This window comes from Pygoscelis adeliae, unplaced genomic scaffold (genome assembly GCF_000699105.1).
Source record: "Pygoscelis adeliae isolate BGI_AS28 unplaced genomic scaffold, ASM69910v1 Scaffold40, whole genome shotgun sequence".
NCBI lineage: Eukaryota > Metazoa > Chordata > Aves > Sphenisciformes > Spheniscidae > Pygoscelis > Pygoscelis adeliae.
The window spans coordinates 1,335,489-1,355,529 of record NW_008823953.1 but is presented as its reverse complement, the minus strand read 5'-3'; the positions used below and the strand labels follow the sequence as shown (position 1 = coordinate 1,355,529).

At 41.1% G+C, this 20,041-nt stretch overlaps 1 protein-coding gene across 1 annotated transcript; it reads left to right on the top strand.

Moving 5' to 3' along the window:
* Positions 1 to 2,021: 2,021 nt before the first annotated feature.
* On the top strand, positions 2,022 to 17,348 carry INHBA (inhibin, beta A). The gene is made up of 3 exons (XM_009321497.1): positions 2,022 to 2,063; positions 4,752 to 5,272; positions 16,296 to 17,348. Exons 2-3 carry the CDS (start codon positions 4,885 to 4,887, stop codon positions 17,180 to 17,182), a joined length of 1,275 nt encoding a protein of 424 aa, XP_009319772.1. The 5' UTR covers positions 2,022 to 2,063; positions 4,752 to 4,884; the 3' UTR covers positions 17,183 to 17,348.
* Positions 17,349 to 20,041: the final 2,693 nt, after the last annotated feature.

Genomic DNA, 20,041 nt, shown 5'->3' with positions numbered 1-20,041 from the left:
GAGCATGCTCTGAAATGAATAATGCTTTTCACTTCTCCTAATCTCCTTTCAGAAGTTATCCTGCGCTATAAATCACATACGTGTTTGCTGTGCTTCACTCGGTAGCCTTCTCTTCTTGTCACAGACCACACACTTTCGCACTGGGAATTCTCTGACCCGCCGCCGTTGCGGGAGAAGCCACGGACGGGCTGGGTGCTGCATCAGTAGGGGTGCGATGGTCAGCAGCCGTCGCGCCAGCTGCTGCGAACGGAGCAGCGCGCTACTCTGAGCCCAAGGAGAAGATAACTCTGTTATTTTCAGGGCAAGTTTTCCACTCTCTGTAAAACCAATGCAGTACAAGATCTCCTGCCGAGCATATGCCTGCTGCCAAATTACAACAGTCACCGCGCTACCAGTATGTAACTAATTTCAAAGAGTTTTAGGGTGCCAGTTAAAACCGAGTTCAGCCCGGTCCTGAGAAAAACAGAATTCCATGCCCGAAAAGTCCTTTGCCAAAACTCAATTTTAGGATCCCCGTTAAAAATATGGTCCTGCAAATAACTAGGTATGTGCATGCTCATTATTTGTTTCTTCAACCATGTCTCTCACTGTCCCGGAAGGAATAAAAAAAAGGGGGGGGGGGGGGGGGGGGGGTTGGGGGGGAGCTGTTCTCTGTAACAACTGGAACCACCAATGTCAGATTGCAGGAAAGCTACTGAAACCTGTTTCAAGAGGCTTCAATCCACAGCATGTTACAGCCTGAAAACTTATTATATGCATATTAAACCTGGGAAACAAAACAACCTATCTGGTCATATGTTTTCCATTAACTCCTGATTTTTTGCTCATTCTACCAAAGCTGTTGTGTGAATACAGCACACAGACCAGTTGGAATCAATGCTGCTGTAAGGGCTCCCTGGTATCACTGCAAGTTTAAAATTTTAAATCTTTCTTCCCTGATCCAGATCAGCCATATTCCAAGACAGATTAAACTTACATTACCAACAGGACATAAAAATACAATTATAAGTACGATTCAGGCCAAAAAAAAAATCTGAAGGATGGGGATTTTCTGGTAATCAGTGGGTGTTTTGAATGAGTAAAGACTGCATGATCATGCCATTTGTCATAAACGGTACCACATAAAGCCAGCTATTATGTGTGTTTAAGAAAGGAGATGGATTTTGGATTTACTTTTGACCTTATATATATTACTTTTGTACTGCCTAATTGGCATACAGTTATTTCTGATTTTCACTAATGTAAACTGAAATGAAAATTGCATTTTATTTTATTCCACACTTGCAAAAAATGTGACCTGTCATTCACTGTAACTTATTTTTAGATGTCTAAACAGTTTTTAATAGTGTGATGCAATCTGCACGTCAAGAAGCCAGGAGACTTGGACAAGAGCAATATGATTCATTTTTTAAGAGCGTTAAAGGGATCCCTAAGTTAACAGAAGGACATATTTATACAAAGATTGAATTAAAAAAATTCATCCACAGCAAAAAGATTCTTAATCAAATGCATTTTCCTGAAGTTGAAAAGAATCCAAATTTGCAAATAGATTGTCTGTTCTATCCTTAAGTATGAAAGAAGAAGAAAACAATTTGCAAACTAGTAATTAAGTATCTGGCAAATACTGTATTTGAACTAAATCAGTGATATCTACATCTAATAATATCTATATCTAGCTATGCAATAAAACAAGTTGGAGTGTGTCTTCCTGACTCATAATGTTTGCTTTCAGTCTGATTTTAAGTTCTATTCTTTAAATGGATACAGAGATCACCACTACAAGTTGAATCCACGATATTTTGTCATGCTAGACAATTAGGAGTTTCCATTAGATAATTACCAGAAGCATGTCTCATACAGGAAAAACAGTCAATTGCTGATGTAACAGGATTAACCAATCCAGCACAGTGATCCGGCCCACTTACTTTTGACAGACATTATATGTGAGTGTACACATGAGAAGTACAGTATAAAGCTTCGCATTATAAATACCACAAAGAGGAACTTCAGCAGTTCTTAATGCACAATACAGCAGTCTCCTCCTGAGAGTCAGGACTAGAGAGGTAAAACTTTAAATCAGCTTTTTTCTTTTAAAACTGAAACTTTCAATTCCTGTGCATGCTGTTGCATACTGTTAGGGCTATATTGAATGAATGCATATACAGAGCTTTGCAGCTCAGGTAATTTTATAGAGTGAGTCTGAACCACCATTTCTGTATTTATTCAAACACTGTGTATTTTTGTGCATATGTATATGTATGCATGTAAGTACAAATGGACTATGTATCAGCGGTATCAGCAGACTCGCTTTTAGAAAACAGTGGTTTTTAGAAAGTTATGCTTTAATGTTAAATCTGTCATCATCATGGCATGCAAGTAAAATATGCTATACCTATATGTAATAGAGATTGTCTGTGATAAGTGTACCTGTTATATATGGCAAGCAACGTATACCCCACAGCAAGAACCCAAATATACTTATCTGTATTTTATATTGATTTATGCCTATCCCTTACTTTTCATCAGACACTGTTGGGATAGGTGCTATATTAGAACTATAAATAACCCCTTTAATTATGTCATCTGTTGGTACCTCTAATCATGAATGCATATTTTAATCTGAAATTATTTTTTCGTCCAATTAAACTTTTAGTTCTATTTCAAGCTGACTTTCAGACTTCATATAATTACAACAGACTTTGGGCTGTTCACAAGATCCAAGAAATTTAGATGTATTATAGCGAGGTTTGTGTTACAAAGATGTGTTTATAAGAATGGCTGCAGGGTTTATAATGCTGACAGACCCGTAAGTGTAACAGTATATAACAGTATAGCAACTGAGGTCAGTAAAACACAGATGAGGGTGTACTGTGGATGCCTTATAACAGTGAAAGACTTATAAAAGAGCTTAATTGAAAAGGACTTGCAATATATAACATTTGTAAAACTTTGGTTGATTGTTCAATTACTTCTGTATGTTTCATTTACTCTAACTATAATTCCTTGCCTGTCTCTCAGCCCATGTGCCCGTAGTCATCTCACGGAAACCAGAGACCTTACAATGCTTATATTTATAAATTACTCCTTTCCACTAAAAGACAATGGTTGACAGTAATATAGTGCAAGTAGAATATTTGCTGGGTAGGAGGTAAGCACACCTGAGAAGACAGAGGTGTGTGACAGAGAGACTGAAAGGAAGGAAAAGAAAGAGGGTAAATACTAAGAAAGCAGAAGCTGTTCTAAGAAAATCCATACAAGTTAAAGTCTGGAGGGGAAGAACCTCGAAAGTTAAAGTCTATCAACTGTAGTTTTTTCATTTTCCCTTACCAAGTTCAAATGTGAGGGAGTTTGCTAACTTCACCCTTGCTAGGTAAGGAACAGAACGGAGAGGCTACAGAACGTAAAGGCAACATGAAGCCATGGCAGTGACACAGGGAATGCCTTTTCACTGCAGAACAAAACCCTCACGGGCATAAAACGGCAAGGGTCTACCAACACTGGTTGAAACTCCGTCTCCCAGCAGTGTTTTAGATCGCTTTTCGTTCCCGATGCCTTATTCTAATATTATCATTGCTCTGTGTGGTTTAAATGAATGAAACAAAAAGTGCCTTCTAATAACAATGGGCCAAATGTAGAAGATCTTACTCAGCCTTCACTCAGACAGAATTATTATTGGCATCGATGAGGGATTTGCCTGAGTCAGGAGCGAGTACGATTTGGCCAGATGACATGTAACACTTTTCACCTTCAAAGCATTTTTCAGACATTACTTGATTAACCCCAAACCTAAATATATCTGCCTGAGAACTTCTAGGCACAGACTAGCATAGTAGTAGGGATATTTCTGGTGCGAGGCCGCTACCTTAGCATGTCACAGGTACGTGCCGTACCAACTCCTGCTTAGGCTTTCAGTGCCTGACCGTGTATTGCAGCTGGAGAGTGTATCGTGTATTATATAGCCCTCCAAACAACAGCGTTGTTTTGCTCCCGTCAGATCTCTTGCCAGTGTTGATAACGTCCAGCATTTAGAAGTGAGCAGAAAAGGTCTTTTCTCTTCTACTCAAGGCAGGATAATGTTCTGCCCAAAATATTCGGAGCCGCTGCCCTCATCCCCATCTCATTCACAAGCTATTTAACATCTCCTGCTATCCCTAACAATACCAGGCAGGACCAAGAGCAAGGTGCTCGTTAATAAAAGGTTTCACTCTTTTCATTCATTCATGTTTCCTCTGTTTAGTTAAGCCAGTGATACTGTTGAAGGAATAAAACAAACAAAACAAAACAAAACAAAAAAGAAAGAAAGGGGGGGAAAAAAAGGAGGGGGGGGTGACAGCCAGGGGGGAGCCAGAAGGGTCAAACAGAGAGGAAAAAAAAAGAAAAAAAAGAGTAAATTTACAGGAATGAAAAGATATTTTAGAAAGGGGGGAGGGCAGAAACCACGAGTAGTGATATTTGAAGAGAGGTGTGTGTTAGGGGAGCAATGAGCATAAGGAAGCCAGCCTGCCTGTTCCTCCCCCTTCCTAATCATAGCCTTTACTCACAGACAAAACTCCCTCCCTCTCTCATTCACTCACTCACTTTAGGCCAATCCGTCCTCTCTCTCTCTCCCCCTCTCTCTGTGTCTCTCTCCTACTCTGAGACAGAGTCAGAACTCTTCTCCCTGACAGCCACAAACATCTACAGCACTTATTGCATTCAGAGAGGGAACCTGCAAACAAAACTTCACAGAAAACTTTTGGTTCTTGTTCCAGAGAATTTGCTGAAGAGAAGGAAAACCAAACAAACAAACAAACAAACCAAACCAGCCCCAAAAAAACTGTGCGTGAAGGGGGAGGAAAAGCAGGGCCTTTTAAAAAGGGAATCACAACAACTTTTGCTGCCAGGATGCCTTTGCTTTGGAAGAGAGGATTTTTGTTGGTGCTTTGCTGGATTATAGTGAGGAGTTCCCCAACCCCAGGATCCGAGGGGCACAGTTCAGTCACTGACTGTCCATCATGTGCCCTCGCCACGCTCTCAAAGGATGTGCCCAGCTCACAGCCTGAGATGGTGGAAGCAGTAAAGAAGCACATACTGAACATGTTGCACTTGAGGGACAGACCTAATATCACCCAGCCGGTGCCCAAGGCAGCACTTTTAAATGCCATCAAAAAACTCCATGTGGGAAAGGTGGGAGAGGATGGTTATGTGGAAATAGAGGATGACGTTGGAAGAAGAGCCGAAATGAATGAAGTTGTGGAGCAAACCTCAGAAATCATCACTTTTGCGGAATCAGGTGAGTGCTTGAAAAACAAAACTGTAAAATATCCTTTGTGCCAGAACTGCAATTAACTTCTTTTCTTCTCCTCAGCAATAATGTTTTCTGCAAGGTTGTAGGATGAGACTTGGGGGAAGGGAGAAGGAGGAATGGGATGGGGGGGACGGGTCTCTGAAGGAATTTGATTTTTCTGACTTAGTCTTGGCTACAGATTACACTTGCTAAGCACAGACAGCCACACAGGGAGGAAGCTTTCTAACCAATCTTGAGCAAAAAGTCAGGCTGCAGCGGGGTCCTCCAAACTGTGCCTGTGAAGCCAGAGTACTTGCAGTAAAGTACTGGATTGCAGAGCTGATGGTGAAAGAAAAAGGGCTGAAGCCTTTTGGGGAGTTTATCAAGACAGAAAGTGAGCTGCAAACTACTTGAGAAACAACCCTTTCATGTAAAAATTATAGTGGAAGTTATAAAATCAGATGAAGCAGCTTTAACTTTTAGAAGTGAGAGGGCTGCTTTTTTTTTTTTTTTTTTTAATTTAACACAGCATCTTCGGCAATAAAGAGTTGCAGGGATTGTCAGATGACTTCAATAGAACCGGACAAGTTGCTGTAGCTGATCCAATTTGTAATGCAGACTTCTGCATACTGGAAAAAAAGATTCTGCTACTCAAACTCTCCTGCCAAAAAAATGCAACCTTGGTAGGGTGTATTTTGAACTCTTTCACAGTTGTGTTTTCCCTAACTCTTATACAGTAAGAGCTCAGAATATAGATATTTACTATGTAACAGCTTAAGACTCACATCAGCTGCCTGTAGGAAACAGCTCTAAAGTTGTACTTTACTGTCTTGTTCCTACATGAGTAGGACCAGAACCCGTTTTAATTCAATGTATATGTATGTGCATATTTATCTGTTAGTGTATGTGAGTATGTTTCTACATGCATCAATAGCAGTATCTTGCAATAACTCTATCATCTAACTAACAGCAACTTTTTATGATGCTGTCTAGCCAAAGCATTTTTCCTGTTGCCAAGACGGTTTTAAAAGAATGTCATTGTTTTGTTTGGTACAGCATATGGTAGGCAAAGTATGCAAAGGAACTCCAAGCATTTTTGTTTAAAAGTTTGCTGCAGCAGTATAAACAATTAAGACAACACTCAGAGTTTCCAGTCCTGAAAACCTGTTGACTCAGATGTTCTGTTTGCAGGGAAGCCATGCACAAGAAGTGTGCATGCTTTTAAGAGCAGACATTTTTTTTTGATTTCCAACTGTACAAGGAGCCCTTGCCTTTGGAGTCCTTGTCAATATACACATTATCAGTTCTTTCAGTATGAAAGCTCAGGCTTTTCTGTTTTTCCGTCCCCTCCACTTCAGAAAGCAGGCAGAAGGTGTCAATGCCAGTGGTCATTAGAAGCAGGGGTGGCTCAACGTTAGTTTAGAAATGAGTTTTTAAAAGCACGGAAATCTCTAAGCTATCTATGAGTCGGATTCCCCACCTGGTTTTCAGCAGCTTGCTCTGAGCACAGTGAAACACATATGGCATCAGCAGTGGTTTCTTTTCACTGTGTGAGTCCCAATCATTTGTAAACACATTATTGTCTCTCCTGAGCTCTGACACAAAGGAATTTGGAATTTGATATATGCCTACTCAATACGACACCCTCCAACGGCGGCTCCTGAAGCCATTGGCTCTCAGGGTCACGTGAGCAGCGAAAATCGTGCCATTGCCCACACGCTGGCCAATAGTCCAGCCACCGATCCCCCCCGCCACAAACTACCCAACGCTAACACGTCACTTAGTTTGATTTACAGAGCGTTGTCCTACCACTGCTAGCCAAATTAATTTAAGAAGACTTACGCTATGGAGCTGCACAGCTGAAGGATGGGGGCATCCGCTGTGTTCCCGTGCCTTTTCTTTCCTGCTGCTGTTCTCCACCTTCATGCTAAGCCCATCCTGGAAGCCAAGGCAGGAGGGCTGCTCCAGCCCTTTTTCCCATACCTGCTAGGCTTTGATTTGGGAGGAGGGAGGAGCAATTAGCAACCTAGAAACCAAGCTCTGGGGTTTGGGCTTATGATGGAAATTATAACTCCACTCTGTGGAGTAACTTCAGACTGCTAAAACATATTTTTCATCTATAGCCATTCGTATTGGGTGTCTTGCTAACATCAGAGGATCTACCACACTTTACAGGTGCCAGTGCTGCAACAACTTAAGTAAACTCCACCTGGGATCTCATCTGCTCACGCACCAGGAGTATTGTGTGTGAAATATTAAAGTGGTATTATTCTTCCTGTTGAGGAAAGTGAGGCAAAAAGAAGGCAAGTGACATGTCATATAGGAAGTATGAGTTAAAAGACAGGAATAGAATATAGCCACATGGACAGTCCCCACTTTTCACTCTGTGGGAACTGGGAAGAGTATGGATAAGTTTAAAACACCAAGCAGGAGAATAAACATGTTCCTCTCACAGTCAGGTTAATGTTCTTCCTGCTTTTAATGTGAAACTCGCTCTGTCTTTAAAGAGGGCAATAGGAAATCAATGAAAATGAATGGAAACATCTCACGTTGTATCAAATAAAGGTCTATAGAAAGAGAAGTAAGACTTTAGGCTTTTTGTTCCTTTGGGTATGACTTGACATAAACCAGCCATTCCCCCTACCTTTCAGAAGCCACGTTTACTACTTGCCTTCATAAAAAAGTAGTATTTCCATCTTTCATCAGCCGTATCCTCAGACATAAAACGAAAGGGAGTGAATGAACAAACAGTGCCCTGCGCACGTGACTCTGGCTTGAGACTGCTATTTTCTAAAATAGACCAAAATTCAAACGAGCACAGGCTTCAGACAATTAGAGGGGAAACTAAATGCAGTGAACGTGTCTGAAGCACAGGTGTAGTTATGTCCAGGAAATCAGCAAAATAGTTGGCAGGTAGTTTTCACAGCTAACAAATCCGGGCAGATCTTTGCAAAACTAATGACCGCGAGTATTGGGCAAAAGTTTACAAATGCACCCTACTGTCCTTTGGCACTCTTACAAGTAAAACATGAAAATGATTTTCTACTTGCATATCAAACTAAGATTACTAACCTCGATTAGTCCTGCTAGGAGGGTAACTGTGCCAGAGCTCTGTGGGTTACTTCAAGGTCTTAAAAGTAGTCTTTTGGGGAGAGGGGTCATATAATTTTGCGACAAGCAAATCCAACAGGTTCTATAACTGAGATACCCAATGCTCATAAAATATGGTTGGCTACTAACTCTTTCATTATTTTAAGTAGATAGCTTATTAGGCAGACCTGGGATTTTGCCAAGTGAATTTGATCCTGGCAACTAAACTACCAATGAAATGGGTTGCTAATACCAGCCCCCGAGAAGGTGACAGGAATTACTGGATGGAAATACTGAAATCCAAAAGCTTATTGTTAGGAGCACTGTCAGGAAAAAAATGAGAAGTCTGACAGCTATTTAGACCGCTTCTACCTTGCTGTATCACTTCACACTGAATTCGAGGTGAACTGACTTGATCATGTGATGCCTACTTTCATGTGCAGACACACGTGTGTACACACTCACGCCTTTTCCTGGGAAGATACCTACTCCTATACATCCAGGCTGGCAGTTCAGGAGGAAAAAAAGGATGGCTCGCTTATGCCTCTTTAAATCACTTCATCAATTTTCTTTTGAAAGCAAATGTATTTAATGGTACAGATATCCGTGCTGAATAAAGAACGGCCACGAGAGGGCACACTCCAAAGGCTTTTTGCTCCACGCAAGGCACCCTTCCTGCAAGCTCCTATTTTACCTAATTGGATCCTGAATCCCAGAGATCTTTATGCTTATCTGTAGCTTCTCTGAGTGGAGCTCTTGTTTCTCTCTTCTAGTTTATTTAAAAGGCAGAGATTCACTGGAGTGGAAGACTGTAAGTAAAATAATGCAGGAAGGAAACAGGCAACGGGGAAAAAGATAAACTGATGGATGCTAGAAGTTCTGGAAATCTAGAGAGATCAGAAATTATCACTATTATTTTTTACAACATACTGAGAAATGTGACCGTGAATCATCATCTGAGCTGATTTTCTCACATCTTTTTTTAATGCAGTCTCCTTGGCTTTTAGAAAACAAGCCTATTTCCCCTTGATTTTTTTTTTTTGCCTTTGGCATACCATAGTAAAGATTTCAAGTTTAGCAAATGAAAGCAAGTTACTTCCAGAAGAAGAAAGCCATTCTGTATTAATCTGTTTCATTGTAACAAAATGTGAGAATTCAGGGAGGCCAGTTGGTTTGAGAACAACTTGAGAAAGCACAGACGCATCTGAGAAGGTGGGAACCAGTTAAGAAAAAGATACCTGAGAGAGAGAGAGAGAAAGTACTGTAGGTATCCATCTCTGTGTGTAGTCATGCATACAGTTTCGTGGGCAAATGCAGTTGGGAATATCAGACTATGCATTTGCCTGTACGTGTGTGTAAGCGCACGTATGTCCATATGTACGGGTACGCCAAGGCAGACACGCTTATATACCCATGTAGCTGTACCTGCACCGTCGTAACACGAATAGGTTCCTGCAGACAAGTATGTGCATTCATGTGCTCTCCTGTGTGCAGGATGTATCTATACTGCATACGTGTAAATGATTCATGCTGAGGAGTTCTTCTACCTAGATATGTCTATATGGGTCTGAAAAGGCAATCTCATTCAATGCAACAGAGCTTTGCAAGATTGATTTAGAATTGAAGCTTAGTCTACTGGAAGCAATTGGAAGTTTTGCTATTCATTTCGGTGGGCTTGGGATCTGGGCCTTAGTGCATAGAAATTAAACATTTTAATGAAAACAGACTGGCAGCTTCTGATCCACTTAATTTTAGAATTTACAACAAATTATTAAAAATGTACATTATTATTACATTATGTACAAAAAAAATTACTCTCTCCTTTATGAAAGACAATGACTTGGTATTTTTTTTACCTTGAAATATGTTATCGGTGCAAGTAACCCTAAACTTTGCTTGAGCTATTTTAGATGTAAATGCAAAAATCAAGTAACAAAAAACTTCAACGAAACAAACACCTTTTTTGTTTCTAAATATTTAAAGCCGTGTGGGGGAAGGGCTTCCAATTTGGAAAGAACTCTAGGCTGTGGATGTAAAGTGCTTCCCTCCTGACAAAATAGCAGAGGAGAGTCAAGGTTCACCAGAACTGAATTATTTCACATTCTGAATGACCTTGTCAATGCCCCTTTGGGTTAACATTTCAAGAAAAGGTATTTAAATAAGGTTGCTGCTGCTTTTCCCCCCATGAATGCTTGGGGAATAGTTCTTTTTCCTGGTTTTCTTTTTTGGTTTAGTTTTTCTTACAACAAAAATCTCCTTTTGCTGGCAGCAAAGGGTATGTGAACATAAAGATAAGGTGTTTGTTATTTGTGTCATAATTGCTCCTCCCTTTGTTAAAGGCAACAGCCAGGCAGTCAGGGAGCAGGAACGAAAGTACGCAACCTGGATGACCAGTCACATACGAGGGGTGATAAATAGTTAGAAAAAATCGTTTGCCAGTGATCGATAGGCTGAAGTGCATTCACAGAAACGGCCACTGTCTAATCGCGGTAATAACACATTTGTAATAATCAGTCTGCCTAGGAGATAATTGCCAGACGGTAACAGTGCTAAATTCACTGAATAAATTCTACGCTGCGAACAATTCATCTAACTCTAGTGGTCACTCATTAGTAAACATTTTGAGCAATTATCTCTCAATAACCATGCTCTTCTCTTCACTCTCTTTAGAGGAACCTTTCTAGTAACCTATTTTTTTTCTGTCTCCTGGGGAACGGAAATAAGAAGTAAAGAGAAGGATGCTTTTGAATGTAATTACAGATTGGCACGCAGTACAAATTCCCCCAAATCTAAACATAGGCAGTAGTAAAGTTAGCAACTAAAAAAGGAAAAAAAAGCTTGCTTTGTATGGAAAAACAGTTCACTTACAGTATAACGTAAAAACGGTTCAAAATTAAGCAGCGGTGAAGCATGGAAATTTAAAGTAACAGCAGCTTCTTACACAGTGAGCATTTTTCAAAGGAAAATTTAAATACTGTGTATTGAGAGAAATGAAGAATAAGTCACATTATAATGTCAGAAAGGATAATCACTTTAATTATGAAAAAACAGCCTTAATCATTTAACAGCATATGGTTTAAAAAAAAAAAAGTCAGTTTAAGTATCTTAGCATTTTACTCAAAAAAAGATCCTCTTAATTGTATAGCTTAGACCCTACCTAGTGCACGTATATAGCTTGAACTAACAGGACTCGATCCTGAATCCCACTGCAAATTGCAAATAAATGAGCTTCGACTGCATAGTTAAAGCCAGCGATACTGAAGGAAGGATCCTTAGCCTCGGAGGAAGAGCGCGCTGGAGCCGCGGGCTCCTGCCGTGAGCCCAGCACCCCACGCAGGGCTGCCCCTGCCAGTCCCCCCGCGCCTGGGCCTGCAAGGGCTCTGCCAATCCCTCCGCAGTCTCCTGCGCCGTGCCCCCGCACCAAGTGTCGCTTGGGAGCAGGTACCGAGCGCAGCGTCCCACGCGTGAGCCCTGAACAGCCCTTCCAGAGGTGGAGAGGAGGGTACCTGTGCAGGCGCTCCTCTGCTTGTATGTTCAGGTTTCTCTCCTAAAAAGGTGAGCGAGCACCGCTGAAGAGAAAAACAGATACGAGCAAACTCTCATGCTATATATACTGATGCTACACTTTCTTTCCATTCAGTAACTCCTTCCATTAAACCTTTTACCATATATGCACTACTTCTTAGGGCTTGTATTTTTAACCATTTCTCACAGCATTTGCCAGTGTCACTCGCGCTGCTAGACTGCTCCCTTGGCGTCACAGCCCTCTTCCTGCAAGGGACTTTGCTCAGCAGTAAAGCAGAGAGGTAGCCTCTCCAAGGCTTTGGGAAGGGGAGACGAGGAAAAGCAATCAAAGGGGGCCCAAAGTAATCCCTCGTCTCCTTTTTCAGCTGCTTTCTGCTATGATAACAATCCAGGCTGTTGACATCGCCGTTTATATGAGCATGGAAGCGATGAAGGCATTACCACTGTTGGGCTGTGGGTCTTTCCACAGGAGTCAGGCAGGAGGAGCAGGATGATTAGAAATGGAAAAAGACCCTTGCAAATCAGCTGTGGCAGATGAAAAGGCAGGACAAGAGGATAAAAAAGTGTAATTATGGAAGTGATACCATCCCCAACTTTCAGGAAGGTCCCCTTTTTACTTTCAGTTAGATGAACAGTATGTATTTCCAAAGCTTTGAACCTGGTCATTAACTCAGACCAAAAAGGAAAGACTGCTAAATCCCTAAGCAATATTTGGAGACAATGAAATACAGCTATTTTTTGCCTCAGAACACTTGAAGAATTTATTTTATTGTAGCACCGAACCTTTTGGAAATAAAGATCCTGTTATAAAGTAAATGTGTAATCATAATAAGCCAGATCCAGAGATCTCAATTCAGTTTTAGCACAGGCCAAACTCTGATTTCAGAATGAGCTTGTCTGAGCATAGTGACCTCGTAAAGACTGAAGGATTCATACCATTTGTGCTGTGTGATTGTAACAAACTAGTTGTGAATGTGGAGAGAATTCAGAAAAGCTTTGTTTTTTCCCAATGTGAAAGCATGCTTTTTATCCCCAACTTTGCACCATTCCCAGTCTCCTTCTAAAAAGATCTGTGAAAGGGAAAGTTTGTTGTTTTTTTTTTAACTGCTATAAAGCCTTTTATTAGCTATGCAGGTTTGTGGACTCGGGATTTTGTTTCATCCAGAAATATTAGGCTCATATAAGCTTCCTGCATCTTTTTTCTTTAGAATCTGATTCAACCGTTCGTGTGTGAAAATGTAGCTAACCACATCCAGAGAGGCTGTTATTGTAGCTAACAACCTACAGGGAGGCTGTTATCCCTGTGTAAGGACATGTCTTATGCTACCTTGCTCAAGCTCACTTTCTTCAAGTGCAGAGAAAAGCAAGTACTTGGGTACTTTCACCTTACTATTCTAATATTTTTAGTAATGAGGAAGAATTCAACTTTCACACATACAGGAACATATAAAAAAAATAAGAGAGTTCTTGAGGTCCTGTTTCTTTCATGTAATATCTGTCAAAAAGACTGGCTGCATTGCTACACTTCTGGCCAGTGCATAAGGTAATATGAATATTTACTGTTGGAGATATATTACTTCGTAACTATTTTCAACTCCCACTAGGATGGATATAACAAAATGTGAAATATGCATTAGCACTTAACAGCATTAGGTTATTCTGTAACATAGGGCTGTCTGGCTTTTCTGATCAGATGGGTCATACTGCTTCTTCACCTGTGGAGCCAGGTCTGCACACCCTGGCTGCTTTGTTCAGAGCACATGACACGTTCGTGTCCAGCACAGCCGATCCGCTCACGCACAGGATCCCTCCTAGCGCCAGAACTGCTGTCCGTGCCCAGCTTGGTACCTCAGGAACACAGAATAAGTTTTGCACTTCCCAGCAATATATGCCTCTTCCCAACACCAGTCTGTGAGCTCTGGGGAAAGAGAGCAGCTGGGAAGAGGCTGCTGGTGCCAGAACAATTTCTGCAGCTTGGTCTAAACCAACTTTTTTCCCCCCAAGGTTTCCTTGGGTAGGGACAGCAAGCAGAAGGGGTTGGATGGAGAGTCTTGGAGGCAGCAACCCACTCCTGGCAGGTCACCCGCCTTCAGGTCCCCCTGAAGCCCAGGTCCCCCTCAGAAAGGGTTTATCGGGATTGTGCCAAGGAAAGGGATAAGACAAAGTTAGAAGCTTGCTTTGGAAGAGACAGTCAGGGGGAACGAAGCCACAGGCTGGATGGATGGTCCTTGCAGGCCTTAGAAGTATCCATTCTTGTAGAGAACACTCTTTATAACAACCCTACACACAAGGCAACCAGCCTCTTGGACCAGACTTCCTCTGGACTGGAGGAATGTCATTGTACATCTCATGCTCTGAAGCCTGGGCAGGAGCAGGATTAATGCCTACCGGCCCTCTGCTCCAACACAGCTGGCAGCTTTGCCATAGTTTCATTTCCAGAATGGAAAAAAAATACTGTTAGCTGGTAAGAGCTGACTAATGAACTTTCAGTCATTATTGAATGAATCTTATTTAAAAAATAATAGAAAAGCACTAACTCCACTATGCCTCACAGTACTGGTCAGCTTGCTCTGTCTTTTCTATAAGCCACTTCATTTTTTAAGGCACAGTCCCACTGGTTCATGTAGCTCCCTGAGAAATTAATGTAACTCACTTCGGAGACTGGCATCAGCAAAATCTGTGAGAAGCAGTTAACGCAAACCATGTGTTTCCCTATCTCAGTGACAGTTAAAGTCTACAGTTTCACACTCTCACTTAGAGGGAAAACGAAAACAAAAAGCTGTGCCCTTTAGCCACTGTAATTCAGAAACGTCTGTCTCTTTGACCTGGGAATGCCACCAGGGAAAGCTGAATGTGTCGGTGTCAGGACTTCACAGAGAAGGAAAGCAACAGGTAGCTCAAAGGGCAGCACAGCCTGCCTACAGACTTTAGAAACCAGGAACTCTTGAATTTGCAAGTGAATACGGGATAGATGTCTCTTGTGATTTTGCCCCACTTCTGTCTCACCTGAGAACGGGGGAGCAGGGAGATGGTCAGGGAGCCCGGACTAGTGGAGTTCAGTGGCAATGGGAAGCAAGGAGGAGAGCCTTGCTGCCGTGAGAGCGATTTTTCCTGTATGCGTCCAGCCACTTCAGTTTTGATCACCACTTGCCCTTTTTAGGGTGCAAAGTTCTGGTTCCCTGACAAGCAGAACCACTGCACAGAGAATCGGGTCAACAACCGCGGGTAGCTCAAGAATAATATCAATGACAAATTGATAATTATGAATAGTGTTTCTGTCTCACTAAGGTCAGATATCTGTGCATTTCAAATCTGTGACCCCAGTCCCTCCTGGCCTCCATGCTGAGCAAGAACAAAAGATGCCAACACGGCTTTTTCTTTTGTCAAGAAAATAGAAAAGTACCTCTCTTAAAAAAATAATACCACCACCACCCCCCGGCTAATTCATTCTCTCTTAACTTTTTCATGCTCTAGTGATCAAATCATTAAACAGCCCTCATTATTCATTCCAACTTCTGCCAGGGATATGAGCTCTGTATCAGAGAAACACCCCCTCACCATCATAATCATCATCATGACATCTCAGCAAGTTGATACAATTATGCCAGAGAACCGTCCTCATAATTATACAGTTCTTTAACTCATTTCTCCGTGTATTCACCATTACTATAATCACAGCGAGTACAGTGTGTTAAATTAAGAACAGGATCTACAGCTAACATCTCACAGGATGAAGAGTCTGCCTGCTGCAATTCTGCAATTCTTTACAATATAACTCTGCAAACCTCTCAAAGCTGAGGCTCATATTTTAGTATTTCTTTGTTTTTGAAACAATTGATGTTTACAACTCATTTTAAGATGCATATGAAGAATGGCATTTTACTGAGGGAGAAAGGGCAGACCTCATTCCCACATAATTTCCAAAGTATTGCCGAAGAATTGGCAGGGCTGGAACTCACTCCCTAACTTTAGCTATTAGGCGCAGATTTCTATGCGTATGGTACATATAGTCGCAGACTGTCGTCACAAAAGGATTTTTGCCTTTCAGCTAACAGTGATCACAAAGACAGCTTAGGCAAATGAACTCTTAGCAGCTACTGATGCTTATTTGCCATGAGATGCTTTGCATAAATGACTATATCATTACTATAAAAAAATGTTTTTGTTAAAATATGATACTGGAAAACAACAGGCAAAGAAATACTTTTCTAAAGAGAGAATTTTCACAAAAGACAAACTGAGGAGGGGATGAGGTGAAGGAAGGTTAGAACAGAAGAATCGTAAAAATTTAAAGAGCCACGTAGGAAACCTAGGGAACTTCACGCCTGTGGCGACAGTAACAGAATTCTCTTTAACAGAATGCAAGCAGACATACTAACAAGTTCTTCCTGTCTATTTCCATTTACCAAATCAGGCACAGCCAAGAAAATGTTGCACTTTGAGATTTCCAAGGAAGGCAGTGAATTATCGGTGGTGGAACATGCTGAAGTGTGGCTCTTCCTGAAGGTCTCCAAGGCCAACCGGAGCAGGACAAAAGTCACCATCCGCCTGTTTCAACAGCAGCGGCAGCCAAAAGGCAACTCTGAAGGAGCAGAAGATATGGAGGATGGGGGGCTGAAAGGTGAAAGGAGTGAGACTTTGATTTCGGAAAAGGCAGTGGACACCCGTAAGAGCACTTGGCACATCTTCCCTGTCTCCAGCAGCGTCCAGAGACTCCTGGACCAAGGCAAGAGCTCTTTGGATGTGCGGATTGCCTGTGACCTCTGCCAAGAGACTGGAGCCAGCCTGGTGCTACTGGGCAAGAAGAAGAAAAAGGAAGATGATGGGGAAGGGAAAGAAAAGGACGCCGGAGAATTCACAGGAGAAGAAGAGAAGGAGCAATCACATCGGCCCTTCCTGATGATGCTTGCTCGGCACTCAGAAGATCGCCAGCACAGGCGGCGGAGACGAGGCCTGGAGTGTGATGGCAAAGTCAACATCTGCTGCAAGAAGCAGTTCTTTGTCAGCTTCAAGGACATAGGATGGAGTGACTGGATCATTGCACCTACAGGTTATCACGCCAACTACTGCGAAGGAGAGTGCCCCAGCCATATAGCAGGCACATCTGGTTCATCGTTATCTTTCCACTCCACTGTCATCAACCATTACCGCATGCGGGGCCATAGCCCCTTTGCCAACCTCAAGTCATGTTGCGTGCCCACCAAGCTGCGGCCCATGTCCATGCTCTACTATGACGATGGCCAGAACATCATTAAGAAAGACATACAGAATATGATTGTGGAGGAGTGTGGCTGTTCATAGACGCATGTGTGCGTAAGACCCTTCTCTTTAAGTTGAGAAGAAAATGTATCAAAAGCCCAAGAAGAGGAAAGACCGGACATGGTATAACCTTTTTTGAATGAATCATCGGAAATAAAAGCAAAAACAAAAAAGAGCGAGAAAAGAGCAAAAAAAAAAAAAAAAAAGACTTATGGAGGATCAGAAAAGACTTCAGCTATAAAAAGAAAGAAAGCTTCACGAACCCGGGCTTGAATGAGATACGTCTGAATGGCGGTATGGGTTGGGGATTTCCCCTTCCTTTCAGTATGCTCCTTATCTTATTACATAGTATATTAAACATTAGTTATTACTAGGGGAGTTATGTTCCCTCCCTTAGTTACCCATCAGTTCAAGCCGTGGTAGCAGCTCATCTAACCTGCAGAAATTTGGACTAAGTCCAAAATGTCATTGAAATTCCTTGAAAAGCCATGTGTATGAACACTACATTCACTGGCACTTTCCCCCAAAATTTACCGAGGAACTGAGTAGGTGTGTAGTGTTTGTGTGTATATATATATGGCTATGTATTTATATACATATCTCTATACATACAGACACTATACACATACGTATACTTAACATTGGTAAAGGGACAATATTGTGCAGGTGTATACACCTTCATCTTCTGCACTACATTTACAAAAAAAAAAAAAAAAGAAAAAACGAAAAAAGAAAAATGAAGAAAAAACCAGAATAAAAAAAAGAACGAATGAAAGAATAAAAGTTACATTTTGTAAAGGTGCTTACAATGTTAGAACTATGCAACCTAGTTGGTTTGAAACTGTTTACCTGCGAAAGAAAGGAAAAAAAACCAGAAAGACTCTTTTTTAAATGGAAGTAACTTGTTTTAAAAAAAAATTCTTCAGTGAGAGATACTTGAAAGGAACATGTTTGTCCAGTTACTGGAGCCAAACATTTCTATATTTTGTAAAAAAAAATTTTTAATCGTTTACTATTTGCACTACAATGGTGTCTGACCTGTCTAATCCTTATTTAACAAATATTTGCAAGGGAGGGTGGTTGGGTGTGGGAGGGGTTGAGAGCTGCACTTATTGTGAGCTATACAAGAACTGCTACAGCACACAAAATAGCTATTTTTATTATTATAATAATTATTATTATTATTTTGTACCTTAAAATGAATAGACACATACACCAAAGACATTTGTGCGAGCCTCTAAAAAGTCTGTTTGTGGTTGGTACCGTTCACCTGTAATAAGTTACGGTTTGAATTAAGGGTCAGTGGGTTGATTACATTCAGGCTAGAATATCTGTTAACCAGTTAAATTCAAATAGTGCCCTCAACAGAAAATTGCCATTTGAAGTAAGCCCAGAAAAGCCCTGGGATTTGGATCCAAGGTGCTCGGACCCGAGGTCCATCTAAGCGTAATTGTACTCTTTGCATCTACAACACTAAGACTTGTCCCTGATGCACAGCAACTGTGCGTTGTTGGGAAACAACTTTATACAAGGGATATACATATATATATATATGTATATATTTCTGTATGTATATATGTATGTATACACAAGGTATAAGCACTTCTGGCTTCACTTTAATGTTAAAACAATGAATGTTTGTGTGCAAAGCACAGTATGTTAAAAGATTGTTTGTTTGTCACTACCAAGTGGGAGGCTACACGTTCAAGATGGTTTTTGTGTGAGAGAAACCTAAAGTGCTGGTGTACACTTAGAAAGTCTTGATGTAAAATTGCAAGCAGCTTTGGGCCCTGCCAACCATCGCCCCTTCAAATATACAGAAAATGGCAGTTGTGATAGGATTTCTGTTTGAAATGCAGTCTTCGGCGAAAGACTGGCTTTCTCAACCACCACCCTCTAGCGTGACAACTCTTAATGGGTTTGTGCGTTTACCTGTAAGACCTAATCTTCAGTGTCAACACCTAACCTGAAGGGTCCAACCCATAGGGCATAGGTAGATAGTTTTTTTAAAAAAATTCTATCGCTGTCATATTTAAAAGAATGTTAAAGTTACAACATTTGTCTTTGGGTAGGGGGAGATGATAAGAGGGAATGGGAGAAACCTTTAGGCCCTGTTTACACTGAGTTTGATAACCCTGAGCCTGAAGCTTCAGACTGTCGCAGGTTTGCAGGACCAAGCCCCTGTTAGCTGCCTTCTGACAGGACAGGCTTCAAAACGCCTCTCACGGAAAGAAGCACTAACGCGGCTCCCCACCTTGTTGAGAGCACAGTCTGTAAAAAAAAATTAATAAAATAAAAAAAATAGCACAATTTAGCCCAGTCACGTTGGCTAGGGATAGCGTGTTAGCACCTTCATGGCAAGAACTATGTTTAAACAGTGTAATCAGGGCCTTCATTTTTTGTCAGCCAAAACTGTTTGTCTGTGCATGTGTGTGTGGGTGTTCTCTGTGTGTGCATATGTATGTGCGCATGGGCGCATGTCCGTATTTGTACGTATCGATAGAGATTTAAAAAAAAAAAGGAAAAAAGAAAGAAAAAAAAAAGGAAAAAAAGAAAGAAAAGAAAAAAAAAAGCCCTTTCCTCCGTTGAATAGATATCAACATACATGCTTATAGCTAAGTTTTCTATCTAATTTATTCCACAGTATTTAGATTGCATAGTACAGCTAATGGGTTATACATTTATGTACTTTTTATACAATGCATTTTTTTTACAGACTTGTTTGCAATTTGCAAAAAAAATTTGAAAAAAATTCTAACAATTGGGTAAACGCTAAATTTGTCACTAAAGTATTCTGTAAAATATCAAGGCTTTCTGACTTAAATTATTTGCAGAAGTTTGTTGGGGTTTTTTGTGTTTTCTTCCTGGGAAAAAGGAGGGATGCCAAATGCTAGTAGGAAA